Consider the following 26,078-nt stretch of genomic DNA (forward strand, 5'->3'; position numbering starts at 1 on the left):
TAGCCTTGTGGTTTGTAAAAATCCACTGGCCCAGATCTGAAAAACAGTGATTGAAAAAAAGAAGTGAGGCCTCAAAAATAATAAAGTAATGTAGATTTACTTTACCTTAAATAATCCTCACTGGAAAAATCACACATATTGTTCCTGCTGTACGAACATTACTTTGATTCTCCTTGGAAAATACAACAATATTTCTGAAATAATTTATTATAAACGACCAAAAAACTATGACATTATTATGCACATAACACAGCTTAAATTACACATTTTATCTTGAACTTTTATTAAAATTCTGTTGTAGTCTTTACATGGTCAAATAAACATGTTCATGAATGGAATAAAGGAATATTTCTCATGAAAAGACAAAATTGTCTGTGACTGTTAATAAAGTTCCCTTTTGCAGAAAAATGACCCCATAAGTGGCAGTTCTTGTCACTGGAATCGCCCCCGGGGGCCCTGAGCTGAAAGGGGGGCCCCCTCATCACCAAGAACAGCTGATAACACAAGGAGTCCACAATGACATCATTCTTCAACGAGTACGCCCTCTTATTTAACAACTGGTTCTGAGTCTGCTACGATAAAAGTGGTTGGAAATCCCCAAAGTTAGGCCCAATAACACTAACTTTCATTGGTTGTCCCTCAATGAAGGTAATGAAGGTTCCCAGGGGCCAAGTCTCCCTGAAACGATCCTGCATGGACGTTCAATATAAATTAAAATGGATGTTTTAGAAAGACACAAGTTCCAATTTTCACCAAACGGTGCAGTTCGGTACTGAAATATCTGATCTGTATGATCCCCAGTTCTTGGCACCCTTTACTGTTACAGTAGCACAGTTTAAGCGACTCTCATTAGGTGGCGCTAGAGACACTGCAGTGTCAATGGTTTTTGGAACGTGAAAAGACAGTTCTCAGTTGGAACCAAAAAATAGTTTGTTCTTTCTTGCGAAACCGCGACATCATCAGTGTTTACGTCCTCCCACTTTGGTTCCTCTTAAACTAGTGTGAATGCGGCCTGGTTTTGAGGTTCTGAGGCTCCAGAACTTCAACAGAACCACAACTGTGTCTGTGTCCGAAAGCCTGAAAGCACTATAAGAGTTCTTCTTCCTCTGTTGATAAACATGATAAAGAAAGAACACAAAAGGCTTACCTTTTCTTCATGGAATTATTTGGTAAGCTATACTGTGCTGACGCGAGACTGATTAGTTCCAAACCACATCCTGGCGATGTGAACAACGCTGTATCGCTTGGTGGAAGTGAGTCTTTTGTTAATCTTTTTGTTTGTGGTTCTGTCATAAATTAAAGTAAAAACAGGTAAATACAGTACATTTTTTAAAAAAGAATCTCCTCTGAGCCTTACATATAGCTTATAACCCTACATTGAGTGGCTAATGGGAATAGATGCTGTGTGTAAACAAGGTCACATAGTGAGGAAAGTTATATTTTCAGTTCATTATACGTGAAACAGTTCCAGAAGAGTTCCCACTGATCCTCTTGTCAGTCGTCCTGAGAGTAAGTCCGTCCTCGTAAAACAGCACCGTGAACGATAAACAGCGACGCCGCTCAAGTCTTGACTCGACTTGAACACACGAAACGATGCCCCCTGCTGGTTTTACAATCCCGTATCTGCCACTTGGCTCGTCTCCACACCAGGACGCACTTCTTGCTCGCCTTCGTTTTGGAGCGAGCGGGCGTTTTTCTCCAGTTGGTGTAGCTGACCGGCTCGCCACCCGTCCACTCCCACTGTCCTCGGCCTTCCCTGTCATTCAGACCTTTAACAACAGGGGGGAAGAACAATCAGTGTACAGGTCAATAATAACAAATAAAATGAATGCATAATAAAGTAATTACAACCTATCCAGAATGGTTTTCTTCCACTAAAGTCCCACAGCCAGTCCGTGTCGACTTTTGAGAGAACGCTCGCTAAATTTCCTTTATATCTGAAAGTAAACACAAAAAAGGAAAGAAAGCAGAGTCATTTATAGAAAATTGACATGATATTCTGCACTTCTTGCACATTGTAAGAACCAATTATTCTTCATTATGAAGAACAGTACTTCTCTCTGCAGGCTCTGTTCGCTGTGCTCCAGGTGGCTTTGTGCTCAGTGCTGAGGATGTAACAGTGACCACCGTGAAAGGTCCACCCCCGAGGACACTTCTGAGATTTCACCATCTGTGCGCAGACATTTGAAGGTGACAGAAACTCATTTTAAAAAAGGTTTATCAATTAAAAGGAACAGAGGAAAACGACAATAAATGAACAATCTATGAATATGGAGTTCCGCAAGGCTCTATACTAGATATGCTACTTTTTGGTTTCCATGACACCGTTGCAGTGAAAGAACAACATTAAGACGTAATTTTTTAGGTTTATCTATTAAAAGGAACAGAGGAAATTCAAAAAACAACAAAAGAACAATCTATGAATCTCTTCGGAGTTCCGCAAGGCTCTATACTAGATACACTACTTTTTGGTTTCCACACACCGTTGCAGTGAAAGAATAACATTAAGACATAATTTTTTAGGTTTATCAAATCAAAGGAACAGAGGAAATTCAAAAAAACAACATCAACAAAAGAACAATGTATGAATCTCTTCGGAGTTACTGGATACGCTACTTTTCTCACTTTCATACACCATTAAAGTGAGTTTCCCAATGCTGTCCCAAGCTTCAGTACCTGATCAGTTGGCGACCAGGGTTTCCAGGACACACCGTTGCAGTGAAAGAGTCGATTAGCAGTGTGGTTGAAATGCAGGAGTCCCATTAGTTCTGGGACACATGGCTTGGGGACGGAGGAGCTCTCAGCTGTGGCCTGTGGACCATGAGACCACCAACACAGCTACTTAGATTTACAGCTTACAAGTTCATTGAGGCTTCTGGCAGCATCTAAAATAGAGAACAGAGAAGCAATAACATTTGTACTCACACGGCCTTTAGCCAGTCCAGTTTTCTGGGTGGTTGAAACTCTTCTTCTGGGTTCCTGTTTGGAGTCGGTCAGTGCAGATGACGCCTGCAGCTGTGCTCCTCTGTTGACCACGCGAATGTTGGCTTTTCTGCCCTTCCTGGACGGGGAACTTTCATCTTCCACTTGCATTTGCATGATGCCGTGATACTGGAGTAAAGAAACGAGGGGAAAAAGGAAAATGAGGAGTTGTGCGATTTGGAGAGGTTAAGGCTGAATCCCAATACCACCCCTTAGCCCTCCCCCTTCCCCCTACCCCTTGTTTTTGCGCGTTCATGTGAGGGGTAGTGCTGTCTCATTTCTCATAAGGGTTAAGGGGTAGGGCCAAGCCGTAGGGCTACGTAGCCCTCGAAACGAAGCTTCCTCAGGACCACACTTAAAACGGAGGGCTTCGAGGAATTTCGCAGCTTCCGCCGCGTCACCTGTCAGCGAAGTTTGAAAGCTGGCCGTTAAAGACTCGCACAAATGTATTTTCAGTATTTTAATCACGACAGTCATGTGTAATGATTGTATTGTGGTCTTCTTCAATTGTCAACGGTGTTTCTGAATCACTAGTCAAGTTTGTTTTGAATTACTAGCTAGTCGTAGCCGATGCTATCCCGGCGTTCCTTTCGTAAGTGGTTAATACCACTATCGCTATTTTTTTTTTACATTAACAAATTGTGCCGGAGTGCACAGTTACGTCTTCAGGACAGAACAGGAGATTCTGTCCCCGCTCTACTCCGCTCTGTCTGCGAGCAGCTTTCTCCCTCTGCACCGTGTGTGTGTGTGTGTGTGTGTGTGTGTGTGTGTGGCTATGGTAAAGCAGCGGGTCTGCAGTCGCTGTAACTGTGTGTGTGAACACTCCTCACAGCGTCGCCGCCGATGTCTTTGTAGCAGCTGACAGTCGTAAAAACAGAGAAATAGCCCAGGCAACAGACATTACTTGTGAGGACGGCATTTTTGGATTGTTACATCAACAAGCATCGCATCGGCTTGTTGATGAAGCAGTCCGCGAGCGTCAAGTCCGGACGACGTGATGACGTAATGGAGGTGTGTCTCATTTCTTAGGGGAACGTTCGTACCCCTCGCTCCCTCAACTCTGTTTTGAGGGCCAAGGGGAACTCTGACAAAGGGGTAGGGGGAAGGGGGAGGGCTAAGGGGTGGTATTGGGATTCAGCCTAAGTCAGCTGTTGTTGCTCCTTACTGTGAAAATGATGTCTGTCCCGTTGTGAAAAACCGAGGACGGTGCAATCTGAAACAAGAGTTACAGCTTATTATTTACTAAAATAAGAAAAATTGGTCAAAAAAAATCACATCTTACTTACGGTCTTTGGGTTGCCAGTCACTCTGATTTTCTTCTTTGGGACACTTGCAGGTCTGGGGATGCTGTCTCCACGGGCCCAAACCAATGATTCACTCCCCAAAGGTAGTTTCTCCAGTTGAATCGATCCGTGTTGCGGGTACGTGTCTGACTTAACCTCCTTCCCGCCGAGCACGGGAGCCTCGCGATCACGGTTCAACCTGCATTGTCCTGTGGTGATGAATGAATGGCACGTTAGCATTTTTTGGCATATTAGATAATTCAGTCTTGGGTTCAAGTGGTTTTTTACCTCCAGAATCCATGATGGTCACTTGAGCTCTGCTGACGCTGCCGATCAGTGCGGCTTCAGGGGAGACGAGGAGCACTTCGAACATTTCCTCAGCCTCCTCGAGATGATCCTGAAGGATCTCTATCTGCCAGGTCCTCTTTGACACTCCTACACAGAGTGAAACATGCCTTGATCTTGATACTAAACAGTTAACCTGTGAGTTTTGGTGAACTTTTTTTAACCAAAGTAGGTTATAGGATACAAATAGGAATAGAAATAGACAACGGAAAGATTGCAGAGATGACATAAAGGTGAATTATGAACATACCTGGGTCAAACTGTATGAGTGAAGAAGGGCTCACAAGGAAATCTTTACTCCCAACTGCAGTCACTGGCTTTACCTATGTTAAAACACAAGCATCAAGCTCTAAGACAGCACAGTTTAGTGCTGTTAATGATTATTTATTATTTAACGACACTTTGCTAGTCAATATATACCAAAAGGGCAGCAGACCTTGACACTGACGTACGAAGATTCTGCCAAGTTTCCTTTCCGTACGACGTCCAGCGAGACGCTTCCCTGCTCCTCACACACGGACAACTGAGCCCGAGTCAGCTCCACGCTCGACCATGTGAATTCAAGGCTGCAAAGGACAAGTTCAAGAACAGTGAAGACACAACTTTTAAGCCTCACAAAATGTTTTGGTGTATTGTTTTCCTGCTTACACGTGAGGAGACCCAGTGTTTCCTAAAGGATCGGACACAGTGAACTCCAGGCTGTCGGAGAGCGACTCCGCCTCTCGGTTGACGACGTAGACGATGGTTCTCCTGTTCAGCTCCGTCTGAGAGAAGCACTGTGGCACGAAACCGCCTGACAACGACCACAGCAACGAGCGCAAGAACTTAACTTCTTCGTTCATTGTGAGTGAGAGCATAGATTTTAAAACATACAGCATTTTCCAACCTGTGGTAATATTTTCGAGGAAACCAAAGTAGGGCGGGCGAACGATGCAGAACCTGAGTTCTTCTTCTCTGCAGTCGCTGTCTTTGGCCTTCAGTTGCAGAGACGATACAAAGATCCCGTATCGCCCGTCGTCTAAAACCTCGACTTTCCAAAGAGGGAGGAGTTTCACAACCTCAGGAGGCGACTTATCCAAAGGCTTGATCTGAAATCACACCGTTTGTAAATAAAAGAGATGGCAAAGTATTGGAAGTACCAACTTGAGTTTATGTTGTAAGTCCATGTAGGGTGCACTATGGGCACCAAAGAGGTCCTGAACCCAAGGTTAACTTGTGATATTGGGCCCTTATGGCCTCAAGTCTACCTGAATGGTGAAGAACACGGGTTCCACGTGTAAGCGTCCGTCCAGGAGGAAGCCTCGCTCGGTGGTGTCAGAGGCAGTGAAGGCAAAGCGGTCGATCTGCGACGGCCCTCCGTCGTGTTTATACGACACCGTCATTTCCTGTACGTCCCTGTAGGTGAAATTTGATCTCGCGGTCAGCGCGGCGTCCCGTAACATCAGCCGTCCGTACTGTGGCGGCTGGAGAACGGTAAAGGTCAGGGCGCTTGGCGGAGTGTCCGGGTCGGACAGGGCCAGGCAGTCGGGACCCAGGACGATGGAGGAATCCTGAGGGACCGTGACGCCGTTGTTGGAGGACAGAGACGGGAGGACGCGGTCCACCATTTCCACGGTGACCTCGAAGCTTCCGTTTCGGCTCGTCTTCCCGTTACTCACCACAAACCTGCAGAAACAGAAAATAATCATGTGAATTGACTAGTGCTGGGCATGTTAACGGTGCCAATGTTAGCGCACATTAACGCATGACGAGTTTCCATGACGACTGACCGGAAAAAGGCGCGTTTACGTGCCGTGGCACTGGAGTCCAGGCACCGTTTACCAGTTAGCTCTGTTAGCTCCGTTAGCGCCGGTTAGCGCACCTACAGTCGAACTGGAGCGGTCTGTTTGATAAATGAAAAGAGCAGCGCTACAAATGTGTACCTGTGTACTGTTCATGCGTGCATCTGTTTAGCGTTACTTTAGAGACTCATTTTAGCAATCGGTAGTCACGTTAACATCACGTAATGCACGTCATCATTGAAACGTGTCATGCGCTAATGTGCGTTAGCGTTAGAATTGAGGATCTGTCCAAATGACTTGTTCTTGACTCACTGAAAAGTTTCTGTGGGCGCGCTAGCTCGGTTGTCGTGCACATAAGCTACGAGGTTCGCCGCTATGTCCATCTGGCTAAAGGTGGAGATGGCCAGTCCGGGATGCTTGATGTATTCCATGTGTCCATGAGCAGGAGGGTTGGTGACGACGTACAAAAGCTCCTCGGGCTTTTCCGCGCCGTCAGTCGCTAGCAGCGCGTCTGTGGTGAGAACCACGCGGTCGCCCCGACTGACGTTCACTGGCTTCACAAAGACGGCGATGTTTCCTTGAAGAAATAATGGAGATTCATTCAAATTGCGGACCGTGTCATGAAAGGGAAGTACATCGGACACGTGGTCGAGCAGAGCAGTCATGAGTAGAGGTTCAGATCCAAATCTATGCCTAATGAAGAATAAGACGCCTGATACCTTTTTCGAGCTCTTTGACAGAGATGTGAAAGTGCTGCGGCGGTGATTGATTCTTTCCGTCCATCAAGTGGAAGACAAAGAAGTCCTGTGTTTGAGTGGCGTGCAGGCCTGTGTGCACATAGCGCAGGAGGTTCATGTCCACCATGTCCTGGGTGCAGCTTCTCCCGGCTGTCAGCGTCACCCACTCCTGGCCTTCCTGCGACAGGACACAGTCACAGAGAGTTAGAGCGCTCCAGGTTTTGCTAATGCCCTTTTAAAATAGATAGGAAAACTTCTTCTTTTCAGGAACGCCACAGGCTAAGAGATTCAAGAAAAGACAATTCAGTCATTTTCTATGTCAAATCAGATTCCTCCATTATATACAGACACACAGCTAAATCATTGAAACACTGGTCAATTGACATGGTTGTTCTTCAAAGGTTATTCATGGTGTTTGCATCTGTCGTCTTACACACATTCTGTAAATTAAAAAAACGGACATCCACTCCAAGTCTAATTTTTGACGCCAGACTTTGCGTGTTAAATTTGAAATTTGCCGGCTTCCTTCAAAAGCACGAGTGAAATTACTGTAATAATCACACGTTGGCTTTGACATGCAACTTTGTCAGCTTTCATAAACAGTTGGAATTAGCACAAACTGTCGAGTAATTACGGTAATGCAAAGTGCGCTTGCGCATATGCGTCGTGTCGCCTGCATCGTCGTCGGTGTTAAATCGTTAAGACAGCGTTGACTGCTCGTGGTCCATGTAGGACAGTTTCTTGGAGTCTCTAAATTGACTGTATGAGTGAATGTGAGTGTTTGTTGGTTCTGTTATAGGCCGATCACCTACCATAAACTGGGATTTGCTCATAATAACACATAATTGTTGGATTAATGCCACTGCACCAACCTTAAGCTGAAGCAGTCCTTGCGTAGGAACACTCTCAAACACGTACTTAACCTCTGACGACGGAGTGTCGCCGTCTTGCGCGAACAGCGTGACACTGGAGAGGAGCCTCGTCTCTCCCGGTTCCACCTCCAGCCCGTTGTTCCTGAAAGAACACAACGGCACGACGTTGGTTTAGCAACATCAATCGTCATATGATTTGTCACATTTACAACGCGACGGTGTTCGTCCAACCTAACGGTACGAGGCTCCTCGTCATTGACCGGCAGCACTTTAACCGTCACTTGTCTGTGGAGCTGGTGGCGACCGTCGGTCAACTGAATGGTGAAAGTGTCCTCCATGTTCTCAGAGTCGTCATGCATGTACATCAGATCCATACCTGGAACACAGTGAGAAGAGATTCTTTGAGTTTTTGACTGTTCTCTAAGGTTTTGACTATAGTTCATGTTTTTTTTTTGCTAATTAAACTGTTTCATAGAGTTCCCAGGTCAAGGTTGCTAACCAAAGGTGACCAGGCTATTGCTATCAAGATTGAGATTAAGATCTTCATCGGGGCTCCGAACCACTGGAACATCTTACCAGTTGAGATCTTAAATTCCAGGACACAAGGACATCACAAGGACGTAGCTACAGCGGGAGGGTAAATGGTCTTGTTGGGGAGCAATTGTCATCGCCATAGCTACAATAAGACAAGCTGCATCCCATAAAAGGGGTCAAATATTGGCTAAAAACAAAATGTACAGTGTTCTTTGATATATCTGAGACAGTCCTCAGGGATATAAGCAAGTAAAAAAGTAACATTAGTCATTGAGTCCAGCTGCTTCATTAGCATCAGTTAGTATGCTAGCTACATGTGACATGGACTAGCTAGCATGTGCCATGTAAAACTGGGGGATGTTAAATGCATTGGATCCAGCTCCTTCACTGACATTTAACTGTATGAACTGTTAAAATTAATGAATGAATGAATATTCCTACAGCAAGGTGTCAAGGCCCATTATTTAAGAGAATTAAAACACCTACATTGGAATCTGCAATAAGACAAGCTGTAAAATACCAGCTAAAAACAAAATGTACAGAGTTTCTTTGATTTATCAGAGACAGTCTTCAGGGATATAAGTAAGTAAAAAAGTACCATTAGTCAGATCAGTCATTGTAAAGTCAACCACAGGTGCCTGAGGACCGGCCTCTCGCCTCTTGTTGACCGGCCTTTCACTCCCGTCGTTCACGATCACGCCGTGTTGAGGGGGTTGAACGATGCTGAAGCTCAGGACGTCCCTGGGAACGTCCAGATCCACCGCGTTCAGCACGGACGAGTCCAGCTGCTTCATTTCTCCTTCTCGCACCTCCATCGCAGAAGAGGACATGAATGAGAGTCAGAACCTCTCATCACAAAGCGAGACCGACGGGGAATCGACTTACCGTGATATTGCGAGTCATGAACTCCGGGATCTCGTCGTTGGTCGGGTTGATGATGATGTAGAAGGGCACGTGAGCAGAGCTGTGTTTGCCGTCCGACACACAGAGCATGAAGTGGTCGGCGGTGGGCTCCATACGCTGGTGTCTGGACTGCACATAGTTCACGTGACCGTCCATGATGTCTTTGTATGAGAAAGAGGCTACACACACACAAAGTAAGACAATTAGATTGTGTTGTTTGTGATGTGATGTGATGTGAGGAACATAAACAGCAGATTTCGATGCAGTTACCTATGCTTATGCCCATGTTGCTTTTCTCAAAGCCGGGACTTGGCAGGACATTTTCGATGTAGCCAAACTGAGGTGGAGAAATGAGACTGACCACCAGTTCACTCAGGACAGTGTCCACGTCGGAGGCCTTCAAATGAGACGCAGTGATCGCTGCAGTTCCACCTTCATCCACTGTAAAGATGTCGCCTGCAAACACCAATGTAACAATGTAACCTTAATACTTTTCTTTTATTGCAGTTTTACACTTGCTTTGGTGTTTATTTCTGTAACATTTCTATATGGAATAGATGTAAATCTCATGAAATAACACAATTATTTGTCAAAAAGAAAAACATTTATTTGATCCATAAACAGATGTTATTAAACCTCAATTTGTTAAATAGTCACAGTTTTGCTCTGTTTTATAGTAATATTTGCTTCTTTTAGCTATGTTTTGGTCTCCACCATCTCCTACAAAAGACGCTAAATGTAGAAAAACTAAAAAAACTAAAAACTAATTTTTACAAACAAATGTAAGCAAACTATAACGTGAGCATTTACCCAGAAGATGCCATTAGAACAACCTACCTGTTTTCAGCGAAGGCGTCTGGTTGTCGACCGGAAACACCGTGATGTGGAGGTCGTACACCGGCAGACTGTCTCGCAGTCGTGCTGCGCCGCCACTCCTGACGGGGTTTCCTCCACCGCAGCATAGAGCGGAGTTCTCCGTCTCGCCGTCAGAAACAACAAAGGTGATGGTGTCGTCGCGAGGAGTGAGACCAACCTCCAATCCTGAAACGAGAATCAAACAAAGAACGTGTGTTAGGCATTCTGTTAACCCTGTGAAAAGTTCCTAGGGATAGTTTGTGCCATTCCGTTTTTTTATTGTTCAGCCATTTTGGCTGTGTTAAATGAATTTAGCTCAAATTTGCCATTTTTGGAAATATTTAGAACTGCCATCTCAGTTCCTGAAATTAGCCTGAAATGGCTAAGCTACACATAAACTTGCTAATTTGTTCCTAGCGGCAGAAAATGTCACCTTCCCAAATCAAATTCTCCTTTAAATATTCTGTTAATATAGGTTAACCCTAACAAACCCTAGTTAAAATGAACTATTTTGCAGATTATTTCTCAGATTAGGCCACTGTACTACAACGACTTGGACTTGCAACCTCCGGCGCTAACCTGTGTGTCTGTAGCTGACGATCCCTGCAGTGACGTCAGCCTGAACAAAGCGATCCACCACCACCCCGCCCCGCAGCACCACGCCATGATACGGCTGCCGTGCGATCAGAAACACCAGGCTGCTGTTGTCGCTGTCGGCGTCCGAGGCGCAGATGTACTCGGCTGTGATCGCCGTTGCCTTGCCCTCTGCGCAGCTGAGGACCGGTTTCAAACCGGCGACCAACACGGGGACCTCGTCGTTGACGGGCTTCACCTGAAGATCACGCGTCACATGTTACTTTGTTGAAACGGTGGAGCAGGGGGGTTAAAGGTCAACGAGAGCGATTACCTTCACCTGCAGCACGAAATCGACTGAGTTGGTGCCGTCCGTCGCTGTGAGTTCAATGTTGTCCTCCACAGTTTCTGAGTTGTCATGATGATAGCTGTGCCACAAAAGGGAGATGACGATTCAATTTGCTGAATCATCAAATTGGCAGCACTTATATGTACTTTAATAGAGGCTTCTTTGCACGGCAGTCATTTTGACACGTTAGCTACATGAGACACTGACTAGCTGGCATGCTCCATGTAAAACTGGGGGAAGTTAAATGGAACTCAGTTAGCTAGCTACATGAGTCTAGCGTCAGTTAGCATGCTAGCTACATGAGACACTGACTAGCTAGCATGCTCCATGTAAAACTGGGGTAAGTTAAATGGAACTCTAATAATAAATGACATTGTTTCCAGCTGCTTCAGTGACATTTAACTGGATATACTGTTAAAATGAACAAATTAATATTCGGACAAGGTGTCAAGGTCCATTATTTAAAAGAATTAAATAGAATTCCTGGACTTAGTGCACAATTAATGTATGTTGTGCATATTGTGTTAATGGTTTTATTCTGAAATAGCGTCTTACCTGAAAAAACCTGTATCATATGTGCATACAAGAACAAACAGGAAACAGTTGAGTTTCTAGCGCTATAAATCTCACATTACGTGACAAAATGAATAATCCAGGATGTCTGACCTAACTTTAAAACTTTTCAGGTCTCGCGGAGTGAAAGCCTGGCCTGGTTTTAGCGGGAGGCCGCCGAGCTGCAGCGCTCCATGCTTCGGCTCCCTCTGCAGCGCCACCTGCAGGGCTTCCTCCATGGAGTCCACGTCTGACAGCAGCACGTGTTCTGGGCCGAGCCGGGACTCACTGCCTTCATCTACAGTCAGAGTGTTGGTGAAGACCTGAAGAAGAATAAATCCTGTTTTATTTATATATATATGTATTTTTTATACTTTATCAATCTATAAAGCAAGTTGCGTCTGTGTGTCTGTCGGAATTACTTGAAATGTACCATCATAATAATCGGCATCGCCCTGAACAAGGATCTGTCAAAAAATATTTTTAAATCTTTTAAGGAATAATTTTAATGAATTTTTGAAATTCAGATAATGATCCATTTGTCCTGATGCACTTTGACAGTGAGCTGACTTTCTTCTCAAAAACAAAAAGTATCTCAGAATGACTTAAAATTTACCATCATAATAGTCGGCATCACCCTGAACAAGGATCTGTTGAAAATATTTCCAAACCTCCTAAGGAATAATTTTAATTAATTTTTGAAATTCAGATAATGATCCATTTGTCCTGATGCACTTTGACAGTGAGCTGACTTTCTTCAAAAAAACAAAAAGTATCTCTGAATGACTTGAAATTTACCATCACAATAGTCGGCATTGTCCTGAACAAGGATCTGTCAAAAAATATTTTTAAATCTTTTAAGGAATAATTTTAATGAATTTTTGAAATTCAGATAATGATCCATTTGTCCTGATGCACTTTGACAGTGAGCTGACTTTCTTCAAAAAAACAAAAAGTATCTCGGAATGACTTGAAATTTACCATCACAATAGTCGGCATTGTCCTGAATAAGGATCTGTCGAAAATATTTTCAAATCTTTTAAGAAATAATTTTAATGAATTTTTTAATTTCAGGATATGATCCATTTGCCCTGATGCACTCTGACAGTGAGCTGACTTTCTTCTCAAAAACAAAAAGTATCTCGGAATGACTTAAAATTTACCATCATAATAGTCGGCATCGCCCTGAACAAGGATCCGTTGAAAATATTTGCAAACCTCTTATGGAATAATTTTAATTAATTTTTGAAATTCAGATAATGATCCATTTGTCCTGATGCACTTTTGACAGTGAGCTGACTTTCTTCTCAAAAATAAAAAGTATCTCGGAATAACTTGAAATGTACCATCATAATAGTCGGCATCGCCCTGAACAAGGACCTGACGAAAATATTTTCAAATCTTTTAAGGAATAATTTTAATGAATTTTTGAAATTCAGATAATGATCCATTTGTCCTGATGCACTTTGACAGTGAGCTGACTTTCTTCTCAAAAACAAAAAGTATCTCGGAATGACTTGAAATTTACCATCACAATAGTCGGCATTGTCCTGAATAAGGATCTGTCGAAAATATTTTCAAATCTTTTAAGAAATAATTTTAATGAATTTTTTAATTTCAGGATATGATCCATTTGTCCTGATGCACTTTTGACAGTGAGCTGACTTTCTTCTCAAAAACAAAAAGTATCTCTGAATGACTTGAAATTTACCATCACAATAGTCGGCATTGTCCTGAACAAGGATCTGTCAAAAAATATTTTTAAATCTTTTAAGGAATAATTTTAATGAATTTTTGAAATTCAGATAATGATCCATTTGTCCTGATGCACTTTTGACAGTGAGCTGACTTTCTTCATAAAAACAAAAAGTATCTCTGAATGACTTGAAATTTACAATCACAATAATCAGCATCGCCCTGAATAAGGATCTGTCGAAAATATTTTCAAATCTTTTAAGAAATAATTTTAATGAATTTTTTAATTTCAGGATATGATCCATTTGCTCGATGCACTTTGACAGTGAGCTGACTTTCTTCAAAAAAACAAAAAGTATCTCGGAATGACTTGAAATTTACCATCATAATAGTCGACATCGCCCTGAACAAGGATCTGTTGAAAATATTTCCAAACCTCCTAAGGAATAATTTTAATTAATTTTTGAAATTCAGATAATGATCCATTTGTCCTGATGCACTTCTGACAGTGAGCTGACTTTCTTCAAAAAAACAAAAAGTATCTCTGAATGACTTGAAATTTACCATCACAATGGTCGGCATCGCCCTGAACAAGGATCTGTTGAAAATATTTTCAAATCTTTTAAGAAATAATTTTAATTAATCTTTGAATTTCAGGATATGATCCATTTGCCCTGATGCACTTTGACAGTGAGCTGACTTTCTTCTCAAAAATAAAAAGTATCTCGGAATAACTTGAAATGTACCATCATAATAGTCGGCATCGCCCTGAACAAGGACCTGACGAAAATATTTTCAAATCTTTTAAGGAATAATTTAAATGAATTTTTGAAATTCAGATAATGATCCATTTGTCCTGATGCACTTTTGACAGTGAGCTGACTTTCTTCATAAAAACAAAAAGTATCTCTGAATGACTTGAAATTTACCATCACAATAGTCAGCATCGCCCTGAATAAGGATCTGTCGAAAATATTTTCAAATCTTTTAAGAAATAATTTTAATGAATTTTTTAATTTCAGGATATGATCCATCTGCCCTGATGCACTTTGACAGTGAGCTGACTTTCTTCTCAAAAACAAAAAGTATCTCTGAATGACTTGAAATTTACCATCACAATAGTCTGCATTGTCCTGAACAAGGATCTGTCAAAAAATATTTTTAAATCTTTTAAGGAATAATTTTAATGAATTTTTGAAATTCAGATAATGATCCATTTGCCCTGATGCACTTTGACAGTGAGCTGACTTTCTTCTCAAAAACAAAAAGTATCTCGGAATGACTTGAAATTTACCATCACAATAGTCGGCATTGTCCTGAATAAGGATCTGTCGAAAATATTTTCAAATCTTTTAAGAAATAATTTTAATGAATTTTTTAATTTCAGGATATGATCCATTTGCCCTGATGCACTTTGACAGTGAGCTGACTTTCTTCAAAAAAACAAAAAGTATCTCTGAATGACTTGAAATTTACCATCACAATAGTCAGCATCGCCCTGAATAAGGATCTGTCGAAAATATTTTCAAATCTTTTAAGGAATAATTTTAATGAATTTTTGAAATTCAGATAATGATCCATTTGTCCTGATGCACTTTTGACAGTGAGCTGACTTTCTTCATAAAAACAAAAAGTATCTCTGAATGACTTGAAATTTACAATCACAATAATCAGCATCGCCCTGAATAAGGATCTGTCGAAAATATTTTCAAATCTTTTAAGAAATAATTTTAATGAATTTTTTAATTTCAGGATATGATCCATTTGCTCGATGCACTTTGACAGTGAGCTGACTTTCTTCAAAAAAACAAAAAGTATCTCGGAATGACTTGAAATTTACCATCATAATAGTCGACATCGCCCTGAACAAGGATCTGTTGAAAATATTTCCAAACCTCCTAAGGAATAATTTTAATTAATTTTTGAAATTCAGATAATGATCCATTTGTCCTGATGCACTTTTGACAGTGAGCTGACTTTCTTCAAAAAAACAAAAAGTATCTCTGAATGACTTGAAATTTACCATCACAATGGTCGGCATCGCCCTGAATAAGGATCTGTTGAAAATATTTTCAAATCTTTTAAGAAATAATTTTAATTAATTTTTGAATTTCAGGATATGATCCATTTGCCCTGATGCACTTTGACAGTGAGCTGACTTTCTTCTCAAAAACAAAAAGTATCTCGGAATGACTTGAAATTTACCATCATAATAGTCGGCATTGCCCTGAACAAGGAACTGTTGAAAATATTTGCAAACCTCTTAAGGAGTAATTTAAATGAATTTTTGAAATTCAGGAAATTATCCATTTGCCCTGATGCACTTATACAGTGCGCCTTTTTTCTTCAAAAAAACACATTTGCATTGTGCCTAATGAGGTTGCACAGTCTATTATTTTAGCCTTTACGTTCCTTATCATGCATTACCATAACTGAAAAATCCTCTCCCAATATAGGAATACATACTTCCTACGGGCACTGCGCTAGTCCTCTATAAATGCAAAAAGACAGATGTTATAGTTTCTTCTACCTGTGGTGGTTGGTTGTCCTCTGGTGTCACAGTGATGTTAAAGCAGATCCCGGTGACTGTTTTGCCCAGACGGTTGGTGACGGACAGAATAAACTGGATATACTGAGTGTGAGGGCCGATGTCTGTGACCGGAGGCATGTAGGCTACTTTCATGAAGTTCACTGCATGCTGGAAACAAGGAACAAAAGGATAGCTCTGGTTTTTCTGTCAAGTCTACGATAAATTGAAGAAAGAACATCAAAGCATTACCTGTGTGAAGAGCCTGAGCACTGGTGCATTGGGGTCTTTGGTAAATTTGGGTATGCTGTCAACCAGGAACAGCCTCCCTGCATCAGGTGTGCTGCGCGTACACAGGAGAACACAGTTCAGACAGAAATCTCTTCGCCCAGGTTGTTTCAATAGGCGAGAAAGAACACACTGACCTGTGAGGACCGACGTAGAAAGGCGTGGTGGTCACCGTGTACGTCAGCTCACTGTCTGGCGACTCCTGGTCGAGGAAGTGAAGCTGCTGTCGCGTGATGTGGACCACATCTGTTTCTTTGAGTACGAGACGACGACTGGAACCCGGAGCCTCTTTAGGCGGTTGGTCTGGAACAGGTTCTATGTGCACCAACACCACCTGAAGACCCAGAAAATCTTGTATATTCAAATTTTTTTTAAAGCTAACTTCATAACCTTACTTTGATAAAAGTAAGTTCCTGCAAGTCTTCATCCTTTAAAGATATATATGACTATATATATATATATGACTCTGAAATGACTTTGGTTACTGTTTACCCACTTGAGGTTCTGACAGGTTGGGAGGGTCGTGAAAATCGGACAGCACCACCTCAAAGGAATCGTCAAACACTTTGTTTCCAAGATGTCGGTAGTAAACCAAGGAATGGAACAGGTCCTTTTGAAGGAAGTGGTTGACGGGGTAACCTGGATTAGGACAAACGAAACATCACCAACAAACTGTTAAAAAATGTGATTAAAGCAAACACATATTCCATTCCAAGTCCGATTCTTCTGACCTACGAGTCCTGGTCCCGGGACTTTCATGAGCTCTCCAGCCTGAGGCGGTCGTGTGATGTTGAAGAGGACGTAGTCGTCACTGGAGTCCATATCTGAAGCCTGCAGGGTGGAGCCTCTCAGCAGCGCCGTCTGGCCCTCGGACACCTCCAGCAGCATGTTGGTGATGAGGAAAGGGGGACTGTCGTCCTTCGGCAGGACCTTGATGGGGAACTTGTGCCTGGTCTGATGGCGGCCGTCGGTGATCCGGAAAATGATGAAGTCTTTGGTGGAGTCGCTGTCGTCGTGGTGATAGCGAACGACGCCCGCTTTGATGTCGCCGACGGTGAACATGAAGCCCTTTCCACCTGGAGTTGACATCAAGTCAATAAAGGCAAGGAACTTTGTGATTAACCCTCAAAGATCAACTCAAGATGGTTTGTTATTTAAAGGAGACATATTATTATACCCTATTTCTACAAGTTAACCTAGTTCCCTGGTGTCCTAATGAACATGTCTGTGACATGCATTGGTCAAAATACCTTAAGGATGAAGCACCATAGCAGTTCAATCACCCAAAAAACGCTTGGTTTTGAGTGCCTGTCTCTTTAAATGCAAATGAGACACAGCATCACTGAGGCTCGGGCAGCTAACAGCAGTTAGCATTTGGAAAAACAATCATTTGCCGTCACATTGCCACCATATATACAATGTAAATCCTCCGAGGATGGAAGTTTGTGTAGAACTCTGTGCTGCACTGTGCAGTCAAGAATAGAATACTTCGTGGACTTCCGCTCTTCCGTATACTATTGCCCTCGCCTGCACTCTCGCGTTTTTTAGGGTTTGGGTTAAGGTTAGGGATGTAACAGTGAGAGAGGAAGTCAACATTGCATATTTCATCCCCTGTACTTAGACTGAGGAGGATAACAAAAACATGACTCAGTCATCGTTTTTCACACTATGCCTACTCATAGGGCCTCCAGAGTCCCAAATGTAAGTATTAAAATGATTAAAAAGTTGATTTTGCATTATATGTCCTCTTTAAAGTATTTTTTCCTGATGTAATTGGGATTCTGTTGGTGTTAAAGTCACCACAGAGGAATGATGATGTTGTACCTCTGACAGTGAGACGTCCATGCTGCAGACCGTCCACCGTGATGATACGGACGGCATTCAGGTTGTCGTTGTCCACAATCTGGACCTGGTCCCACGTTATTGGACGCGACTGGCCCTCCAGTAGGCTCAGACCTGCAATAGAAGTTATTCACAGACAAACTACAATTAGCTGTACCATACAGTAATATATGGCGTGACAATGCTAACATACCCATGTTCCAGGAAACCCTGGGTGCATTTGTGTCTGCGTTCCTCACAGACACGTGAACAGTAACCGGTTGGCTTTTCTCAAAGAAAAAATCATGCACCTCAAACTCCACCTGCAGGGAAGAAGACAGATTTGAAACCAAAAAAAAGAGTGGTATGCACTGCATAAAATGATGAGAAATCAAAAGTGCTTGCCTCGTAATTCCTACGCTGGGTGTGTGAGGAGTTTGGAGGTTGATACCCAATGAGCATGTCATTGAGGTCCAGCCACGTGAACGAGGAGATTGGCCGAGTGTGATCGGACAGATGGGTGATGAAACCGTCCACGGGCGGTCTGGTGATGTTGAAAACCAAGAGCTGTTTGGGAGTTTCCTCGTCCTCGGCGTCCAGCGTAGCAGTGGAGAGCGGCGTGAGGATGAACTGGTCCACTTCCAGGATGAACATGGACATGAAGGAGGGTTTAGGAGGCTGGTTGGGCATTGCACCGATGATCCGCACTGGAATCCATGCCTGTTCGGACTGGATCAAAGTGACAAAAAAATGGTAGAAGAGTAACACAAAATAACACAATTAATCCTTCCCGTACAGGCCAAGTTACCTTATATATGCTGCCACTCCTGGTGTCCTTGAGGTCCAGCCTTATTGGTATATAGTCTACGTCTGGAGAAGGAGGCTCTATGTGCTGGTACCTCAGTCCCATCGACAGGAAGTCCTCGCAGGGGACTTTGTTGACCTTCACGCGCTTCAGGCCCTTCAGACAGCCTTCAGATTTACACATGGCCCTGGCTTTGTTATCTAAAACCACGACAAAACCACAAAATGAAAACACAATTTTATTCTTAGTTTTACTATTTAGCGCTGGAGATTAAGATCTTAAAAGTCCAGAGTGTGGGGATTACGGGGCTTTAGCAGTAGCGTAATGACCTGACACTATAACAGCCATTGTTTTTGTCACTTTAGAATTAATCTTCATATCTACATCAGGAGTAAATCCTCAGATAGATGATAAAAATTCAATAAATTGGCTCTTCCAAGAGTCATTCACATTTGAATGTCATCTGCATAGAAAGACATCTGTCAAAACTCCTGTCAAAATGGTAAATTATTACAGAAATCAATGTGTTAAAGCTTTAAATACAGAAAACATGATTTTACCTAGTTGCTGGCGTAGGTGGATGAAGCTCTCTGGCTCGTCCCCTCTCTTGGTGGCTTTCTCTGGTTCTCCAGTGACCAGCTGGCCATGGGCGGGCAGGTGTGAGCCATGGTTGACCAGATGGACGCTGCACTCCAGGCTCAACCTCCTCTCATAGCGGAAGGACACCACGTTGCCGTCGACGACGTCGGAGAGGCTGTAGAACTCAGGAACCTCCAAGGATTTAGGCCCAAGCTTGATGATGCTGCATTCAGGTTCTATAACGTCCACGTGGAGAGAGAACACCTCCATGTATGTCTCTGTCTCGGTGAACCTGGTCGAAAAAGACACATAAAGATCATCAAATGAAGACAGTGGACAATATGAAAAGACAGTATGTTATGCTATGATCACAAATGTTGGTTCTAAATCGAACATTTTGTTCAGTCCTCACTACTTTTGTGAGTTTAGACTTGATTTTATTGTTAGAATATGGTTAAAGCACAGTATTCTGAAGAGTCACTTGACGTCTTACCTGTACAGTCGAAGCTTGACAGTGTCCTCCTTTAACAAAGGGCAGCCATTATGGACATACTTCACCTCATCGGTCAGATAATGGCAGTCAAACACCTGAGGAAATGACAGAGAGAAAATATCACACAGATAAATATCATTTAGTCCTGATAAGACCTTTATGATAAACTTTAAATCCTAATTATTTACATATAATACACTGTTTATCATCAGCAGTCAAAGGCTTGGTAACTGGATCTGGACCATAATTAAACACAGACTTCTGTTAAAATCCTGAACAAATTGCTTTATTGTCAACAACAGTCAACAAACCCATGTAAGTAAAAGGTCTAAATGTTGCACTTGCTCACTCTTTGTGAAGTGAACGTATCTAGTTTTAATCCCAAACCTTTGTTTTTCAACTTTTAAACATAAAAGGACTCATTTGGGAGATTGGACAGATGAGTGTTTCTGTCAGCACAGAGTCATTAGGGAGGAGACAGCTCGTCTGCCCGGAAAACAAAGGAACAAGTATAAAGACGTTCCTTCACATTCTCTTCCCCAAATATCTGTCCTTTTTTTTGCTGAACACTATTATGCTTCAGACATGGACATAGATAAAGTAGTACAGTCTAAAGAAAGTCAAGAACTATAGTTGATGGAACATTTTTTGACCTTGAACTCAAAGTGGAGTACAAAATCACCATGACACCATGATATTATCTGACAAAATGAGTAGACTTAATGAATGAATATAATCAAAAGTAATCTTGTACATTAGCTGCAAAAAGGTTTTTAGAAATGTCCACTCTGCTAAGACGATACTTACTGAATCTAAAAAGCCTCTGAACTGAAGAAATAAGGTCATGAATCTCTCTCAGATTTAAGAATCATGGGGCGTGGGGTGCCACAAGGTAATATACTGGGCCCTTTCATTTTTTAGAAAAATGAAGTAGCAATTAGGGATTAAACTGTCAAAACCAATGTCAATTTGCCAAAGGACATTTCAACATGCAGACTGAAGGAGCCAGGGATCAAACCACTAACAGAGAAACAGAACTTTATAGGGTTTTTATCTTTGATTTATTTTGTACTGATTATAGAACCAAAATGAGTGAAGTAATAGGACCCTGTCATCATTACTACAACACTAACACATGCCTTCAAGCTATTCAACTTAAGTTTTTACTATGGATGTTAAATTGCCTTGAACATACAGGGTAGCATTTTTTTTCCCCATTACCTGAGGCACGAGTCTTCCCACTCGCTGAGTTATGGGCTCATTTAGCACCACCTCCACCTTGCACGCATCCTTCTGACGAGGGATATGGAACTGCAGGTCGCCCTCATCAAGGTAGGCCGACTGACCCCTTTTGACCTTCAGGCCCTTGTTGACTTTGACGAGGGAGCCGTGCGAGGAGCAGCTCAACCCCAGCAGCAGAAGCACTGGAAGCAACGTCCAGGCCGGCGTCTGACTCCGCGGCACCATCGCTGTCAAGTCACAAGATCGATGTCCTTTTCCCGTGGGGTCTTCAAAAGGTCAAGACACAGGACTACTTTAGGCGGGAGACGTCAGAGTCTTTCTTCTGGAGAAGCTACATTGTCCTCTGGTTGCATGATGATGAGTTTTTCACATAAAGAGCCAGGAGCTGCAAAGAAATGAAACAGTTTAAGTCCATGGTATTACATATTTGACTTGATATCTCACTGTGCTACTCTTTTATAGCTTGTTTTCTAAAGAATCTTGTTGGAGGAGACCAAAACAGAGTGAGATCTAAAAGTAAGAATCTAGAAATTCCTCATTATTTTAACTTCCTCGTGAGTATCTGCCACGCAACGACCTCCTTTAATACAATCAGAGCAGGTCACTGGCAAAGGGCAGACACTTTTAGAGAAGATTGAAAACAGTCTCCTCTGTACACATGGATGTAGTTAGCCGAGTTTAACACATGCGGGAGCACAGGGGAACAAAGTTCAAAGATACGCCGTACATTACGCCTCCAAAGCTCAATAAATAGCATGTGTGCCGTGTGCTAAATTTAAAGCAGGAGACATATTTGATTGATAATTCCATAATAACCTTTTAGTTTAATGTAAATCAAGTGATTTTAGAAGGTAAAAGACAGCCATTAATAAGTCACAGGTAATGGTATTCTCCTGTCAGTAGAGAGGGCGTCATTTCAGCTTTAGTAAAAACCGCCCGTGGTGCAAATTGACCGATAAAACAGGAAAAAGAGTCATTAAACACAATAAAATTGGGAGTCAATATGAGAGAAGGCTTTCGGAGATATAGAAACCGCGAGGTGTGTCTGTCTACGCTAATCCTGTGGGAGGGGCTACAAACAAAGAGCCGCAATCCGAAGGAAATTTGTAGTCAATGAGCTGGGGATTAAACTCAACAATCAAGTACTTTTCTGGAGATTACGCAGCTTTAATATACGCAAACCAAAGTGGAAAAATAAAGCTACATAAACTAGGTGTAGAAAAAAAACAAACGCTAACAGCCAAAGCTGGGGATGCAGCACAGAAGAAGATAACTATGCCTGAAAAACCACAAACTAGATTAGCTAGCTTAGGTAGAGAAGCTAGCAGTTTCATCCTATAACCATTCTTATAAACCTCTGCATTAACTACGGTCTGCCAGGCATGGACCATGTGGACTGTACGTGTTGACCACCAAGTTCTAAAGCTAGGACAATGAATGAAACACGTTCACGTGAGATTACAGAGTAGGATTAGCGTTGTAGATCAGGGGCAAAGTCAACTCTACAGAGTCCGCCATTTTGGACTACTATGTTTTTTTTTTACAACAGCCCAGAATGGACAAACTTAACCTCTTTTGAGATTTGATTTTGACTGAAGGCTACGTAGGTTCTCCAACACACTAAAGCCCTGTTTGGATGGGATTAGTTTTACACGGGGAAGTGGGCTAACCTATATTAGCATATATATTCCGACGTCTACTGTTTACAAGTAGTTTTCCGTAGATTTTCAAGAGGCAGACGATGACAGAAGATGATGACCGTGCTTAAATTGAGCGGGAATTTGGGGTAAAGTTGTTTGCACGTATCCGTTGTTGACTGAGGCGACTCGGGGTACAGTAGGTACGATTTACCCCAGTTTACCCCTCCCAATTGTGCTAGTTTAAGTGCGATTTCTTATATACAGTATGTAAATTGGCCATTATTATTACATTATGTCCTGTGGTAAACATACATTACATTACTCCGCCTCCCCATGTGAAACTAATCCCCTCCGATTAAACTGCAACATGCTAAATTTAACACACTGTGCCTTTAACGCCGAGATCATTAAACGGGTTGGTGCCACAGGAAACTTATTAGACCAAGCTATAACAACTGCCAGTATATGTATGAAGAAACACAAATATAAGTACATATACAGGAATGTAAAGATGTCGTTTATTGCTTTTAAGTAATTATACGTCTGAAGCAATAATAAAGAAATTATAAGAGTTTTTTTTAAAAGCAGCTCCAGGAAATGTTCCCTCACTCTCATAAAAACTTGGACTTGGTCTCCACTCAGCCTGTCAGGAAATATGTTCATTGTGAACAAATGTTGGTCTTTGCCTGAGGCCAAACACGGTTTTCTGTAGTAATGACATGATTTACCTCAACATGAGTCCATCCGTCATATTAGACTCGTCTTATTGTGAAAATAACATTCTCTAAAAATATAACCCAAGGCCAAAATCCACTTTTCTGCTTCGCCGTCATCCTCTTGGTGGCACCGTGTTGTGTTTGAAAACCAGGAGGAGGCTTCAGGTGTCACGCTGCCACACATTCCTTCCAACACTTGTTGTGGGACACCTTCCACCAGACCTCACACAGGAAGGAGCCTTGTAATCAGCCCCTCTGCTTTGGGGGGGGGGGGGGGGGGGGGGGCATGTCAAAGCTTGTCTTCTCTCTCCGTGAACAATGCTTGTGTTTTTGGGAACTGGAAAGATCATGTTCAAGGAGCTGGAGTCCAAAAACAGGATTCCAAATGGTCACAGCCCCTCCTCCTCCTCCTCCTCCTCCTCCTTCACCTCCATCAGCAGTGCTAATGTACTGATTTTGTCCGTCCAAAGAATCCAAATGGGGAGATTTTCCTGTTTGAAGCTCAAGTGTCAAATGTCTTAATTTTTAATGTAAAGTAGTAGATTATGTCACAAATACTGACAAATCTCCTCATCGCTAACAAGGCTGACATAGTTGCATATTTCCACAACCACATCCGCACAAGACAACAAAGCACAAAACGTCTACTGTGTTGTCAACACAGTGCTTTCACACCTACGTTGTTTGGCCCAGATTTTGTAGATTAGTCTGTACCTAAAAATAGATCTAAGGGGAAAGATGGCTGTGGTTTGGACACCTAATAATTTAGGTTAAAATGCAGGAAGTTGAAAAGATCAGATGAAACTATAACAATAACAATATGACAAAGACAATCTCCTTGATTTTAGGGCCTTGGTCCAGATTTTAAAGCGTGAAAACATCCATAGTTTGTTCCTGAACTGACAGATATGAAAGTTAAGTTCAACTTAATCTGGTTAAAATCATGATTTGGTTCATTTACAGTGTGAAAATTTTATTTTCTGATGGTTTAAACCAAACTCCAGGAGGTTTTTCACCCATTAAAATAGTACAATTTCATGAGTACGACTACAAAGTTGTGAAACATGGTTTGAATGTGTAAGCAGGCGTAAATAACCTACATGTCGCTCTGTTTTGGTCTCCTCCAACTCTTTGTTTTACAATATCTTCCAAAGTAAAATCATTTCTAGAGTCTTTTTTACACTACAATTAGCAGGTGGACTCACTCAAAAGGGCAGTTAACACATTCCATTTGCCAGTGGTCGGCCAGTTATGCTCACAGATGAATGAAGATGACAGTGGAATTTGCATTGCTGCCAAAAGAATCGAGCAAATTAAGAAGAAATGTGTGTCCACTAAGGGTTATGAGCGCTTTCCGTTAGATCTGGAAGTGACTTGACCAGTGAAAATAGAGAATAACTTTGCCAGATAGTGTATCTAGTGGTTCATTGGTCCCAAAAAACTGTTTAATCTTAAATTTTAAGGTGTGAAAGAGGCTTAAAAAAAGCAAATATCTGTTTCTTCTGAGGTTGAGCTGACGCAGGTCCAACACTGCTGCTCTCTCTCGTCAATATGAGGAACCTCTTTTTATGTATTATTAGTCTTGGAAAACAAAGTCCAGCCGCATACCAGAGCTGAGAGTAGATCACACACGAGCAGATAAGAGCCGGCCACTAAATAAGTCCATATCGCAGTAATCTGGCCTGCTGTAGATTTGGATGCTGCGCTGACTGATGTGGGGAGTGCTGGGAAAAGGTCCTAATGTTAAGCCGCCTGCAGCACTCTGTTTGCACTTGATCCCTTTTCCTGTTTGGGTAAAGCGTCATGTTACCGTCGCTGAACAATACAAGATACATCCACACAGGATGTGATGATGATAACGATGACGATGAACCCCGACAAGCAAAACAGAGAGAATTCACCTCTAAAGAGTCTCCTCTTCATCTCGCTGACACTCTGTCGCTCAGCATCTGCTCAGTGTCACAGTCCAGCGCTCGACTAATGACAGACTACGTTTTACATTCCCTGAAAACCTGCTGCTCGCACAACAACATAATCCAGACCCACACACACACAACATCAACACAGGATGGTACAGGACCGCTATCACAACACACGTTTTTACACATATTAATCAGAATTTGAAGACATTTAAAGTCAGTTTTTATCATTCTTTGATCCAATCTACATTATTGTTGTAGATTTACTGCCACAAATACGGCGTGACTGTTTCATTTATCACCACTGATTGATTTGTTGACGTATTTACTGTCTTTTTCGATATATTTTTAACTAAATGTTCAACTATATGTAATTTCATGATGTTTTTAAAAAAAATAAGTCTTTAGTATAGTGTTATCAGACAAATGCACATAGCTTTTTACTCAAAATTAGATAAAAATTGGGTGCTTGTCTCGGAAAAGAGCAACAAAACTGTTGAAAATACCAAAAAGTTTATAAAGTACCTATGTAATATAAACACACATAAGGACTGTGTTGCAATAACCTACTCTATAATATAATATAA

General features: G+C 42.0%; 1 protein-coding gene across 1 annotated transcript; it reads right to left on the reverse strand.

The window, feature by feature from the left end:
* Window positions 1-1,560: 1,560 nt before the first annotated feature.
* frem1a (Fras1 related extracellular matrix 1a) lies at window positions 1,561-21,441 on the reverse strand (the record flags this gene model as incomplete). The annotated part of the gene is made up of 36 exons (XM_083907198.1): window positions 1,561-1,769; window positions 1,852-1,937; window positions 2,055-2,170; window positions 2,677-2,804; window positions 2,922-3,111; window positions 4,148-4,195; window positions 4,269-4,474; window positions 4,554-4,700; window positions 4,861-4,933; window positions 5,047-5,176; window positions 5,259-5,403; window positions 5,497-5,698; window positions 5,858-6,275; window positions 6,704-6,968; window positions 7,111-7,306; window positions 8,001-8,142; window positions 8,232-8,376; window positions 9,133-9,343; window positions 9,420-9,616; window positions 9,708-9,893; window positions 10,275-10,478; window positions 10,872-11,124; window positions 11,200-11,293; window positions 11,881-12,089; window positions 15,992-16,159; window positions 16,241-16,331; window positions 16,414-16,610; window positions 16,773-16,915; window positions 17,008-17,352; window positions 18,101-18,232; window positions 18,312-18,420; window positions 18,503-18,826; window positions 18,906-19,102; window positions 19,463-19,773; window positions 19,975-20,069; window positions 21,196-21,441. The coding sequence occupies 36 exons, from the start codon at window positions 21,439-21,441 to the stop codon at window positions 1,561-1,563; spliced, it is 6,558 nt and encodes a 2,185-aa protein (XP_083763324.1).
* Window positions 21,442-26,078: the final 4,637 nt, after the last annotated feature.

The sequence above is a fragment of the Microchirus variegatus genome, assembly GCF_963457635.1.
Source record: "Microchirus variegatus genome assembly, chromosome: 2".
Lineage (NCBI taxonomy): Eukaryota > Metazoa > Chordata > Actinopteri > Pleuronectiformes > Soleidae > Microchirus > Microchirus variegatus.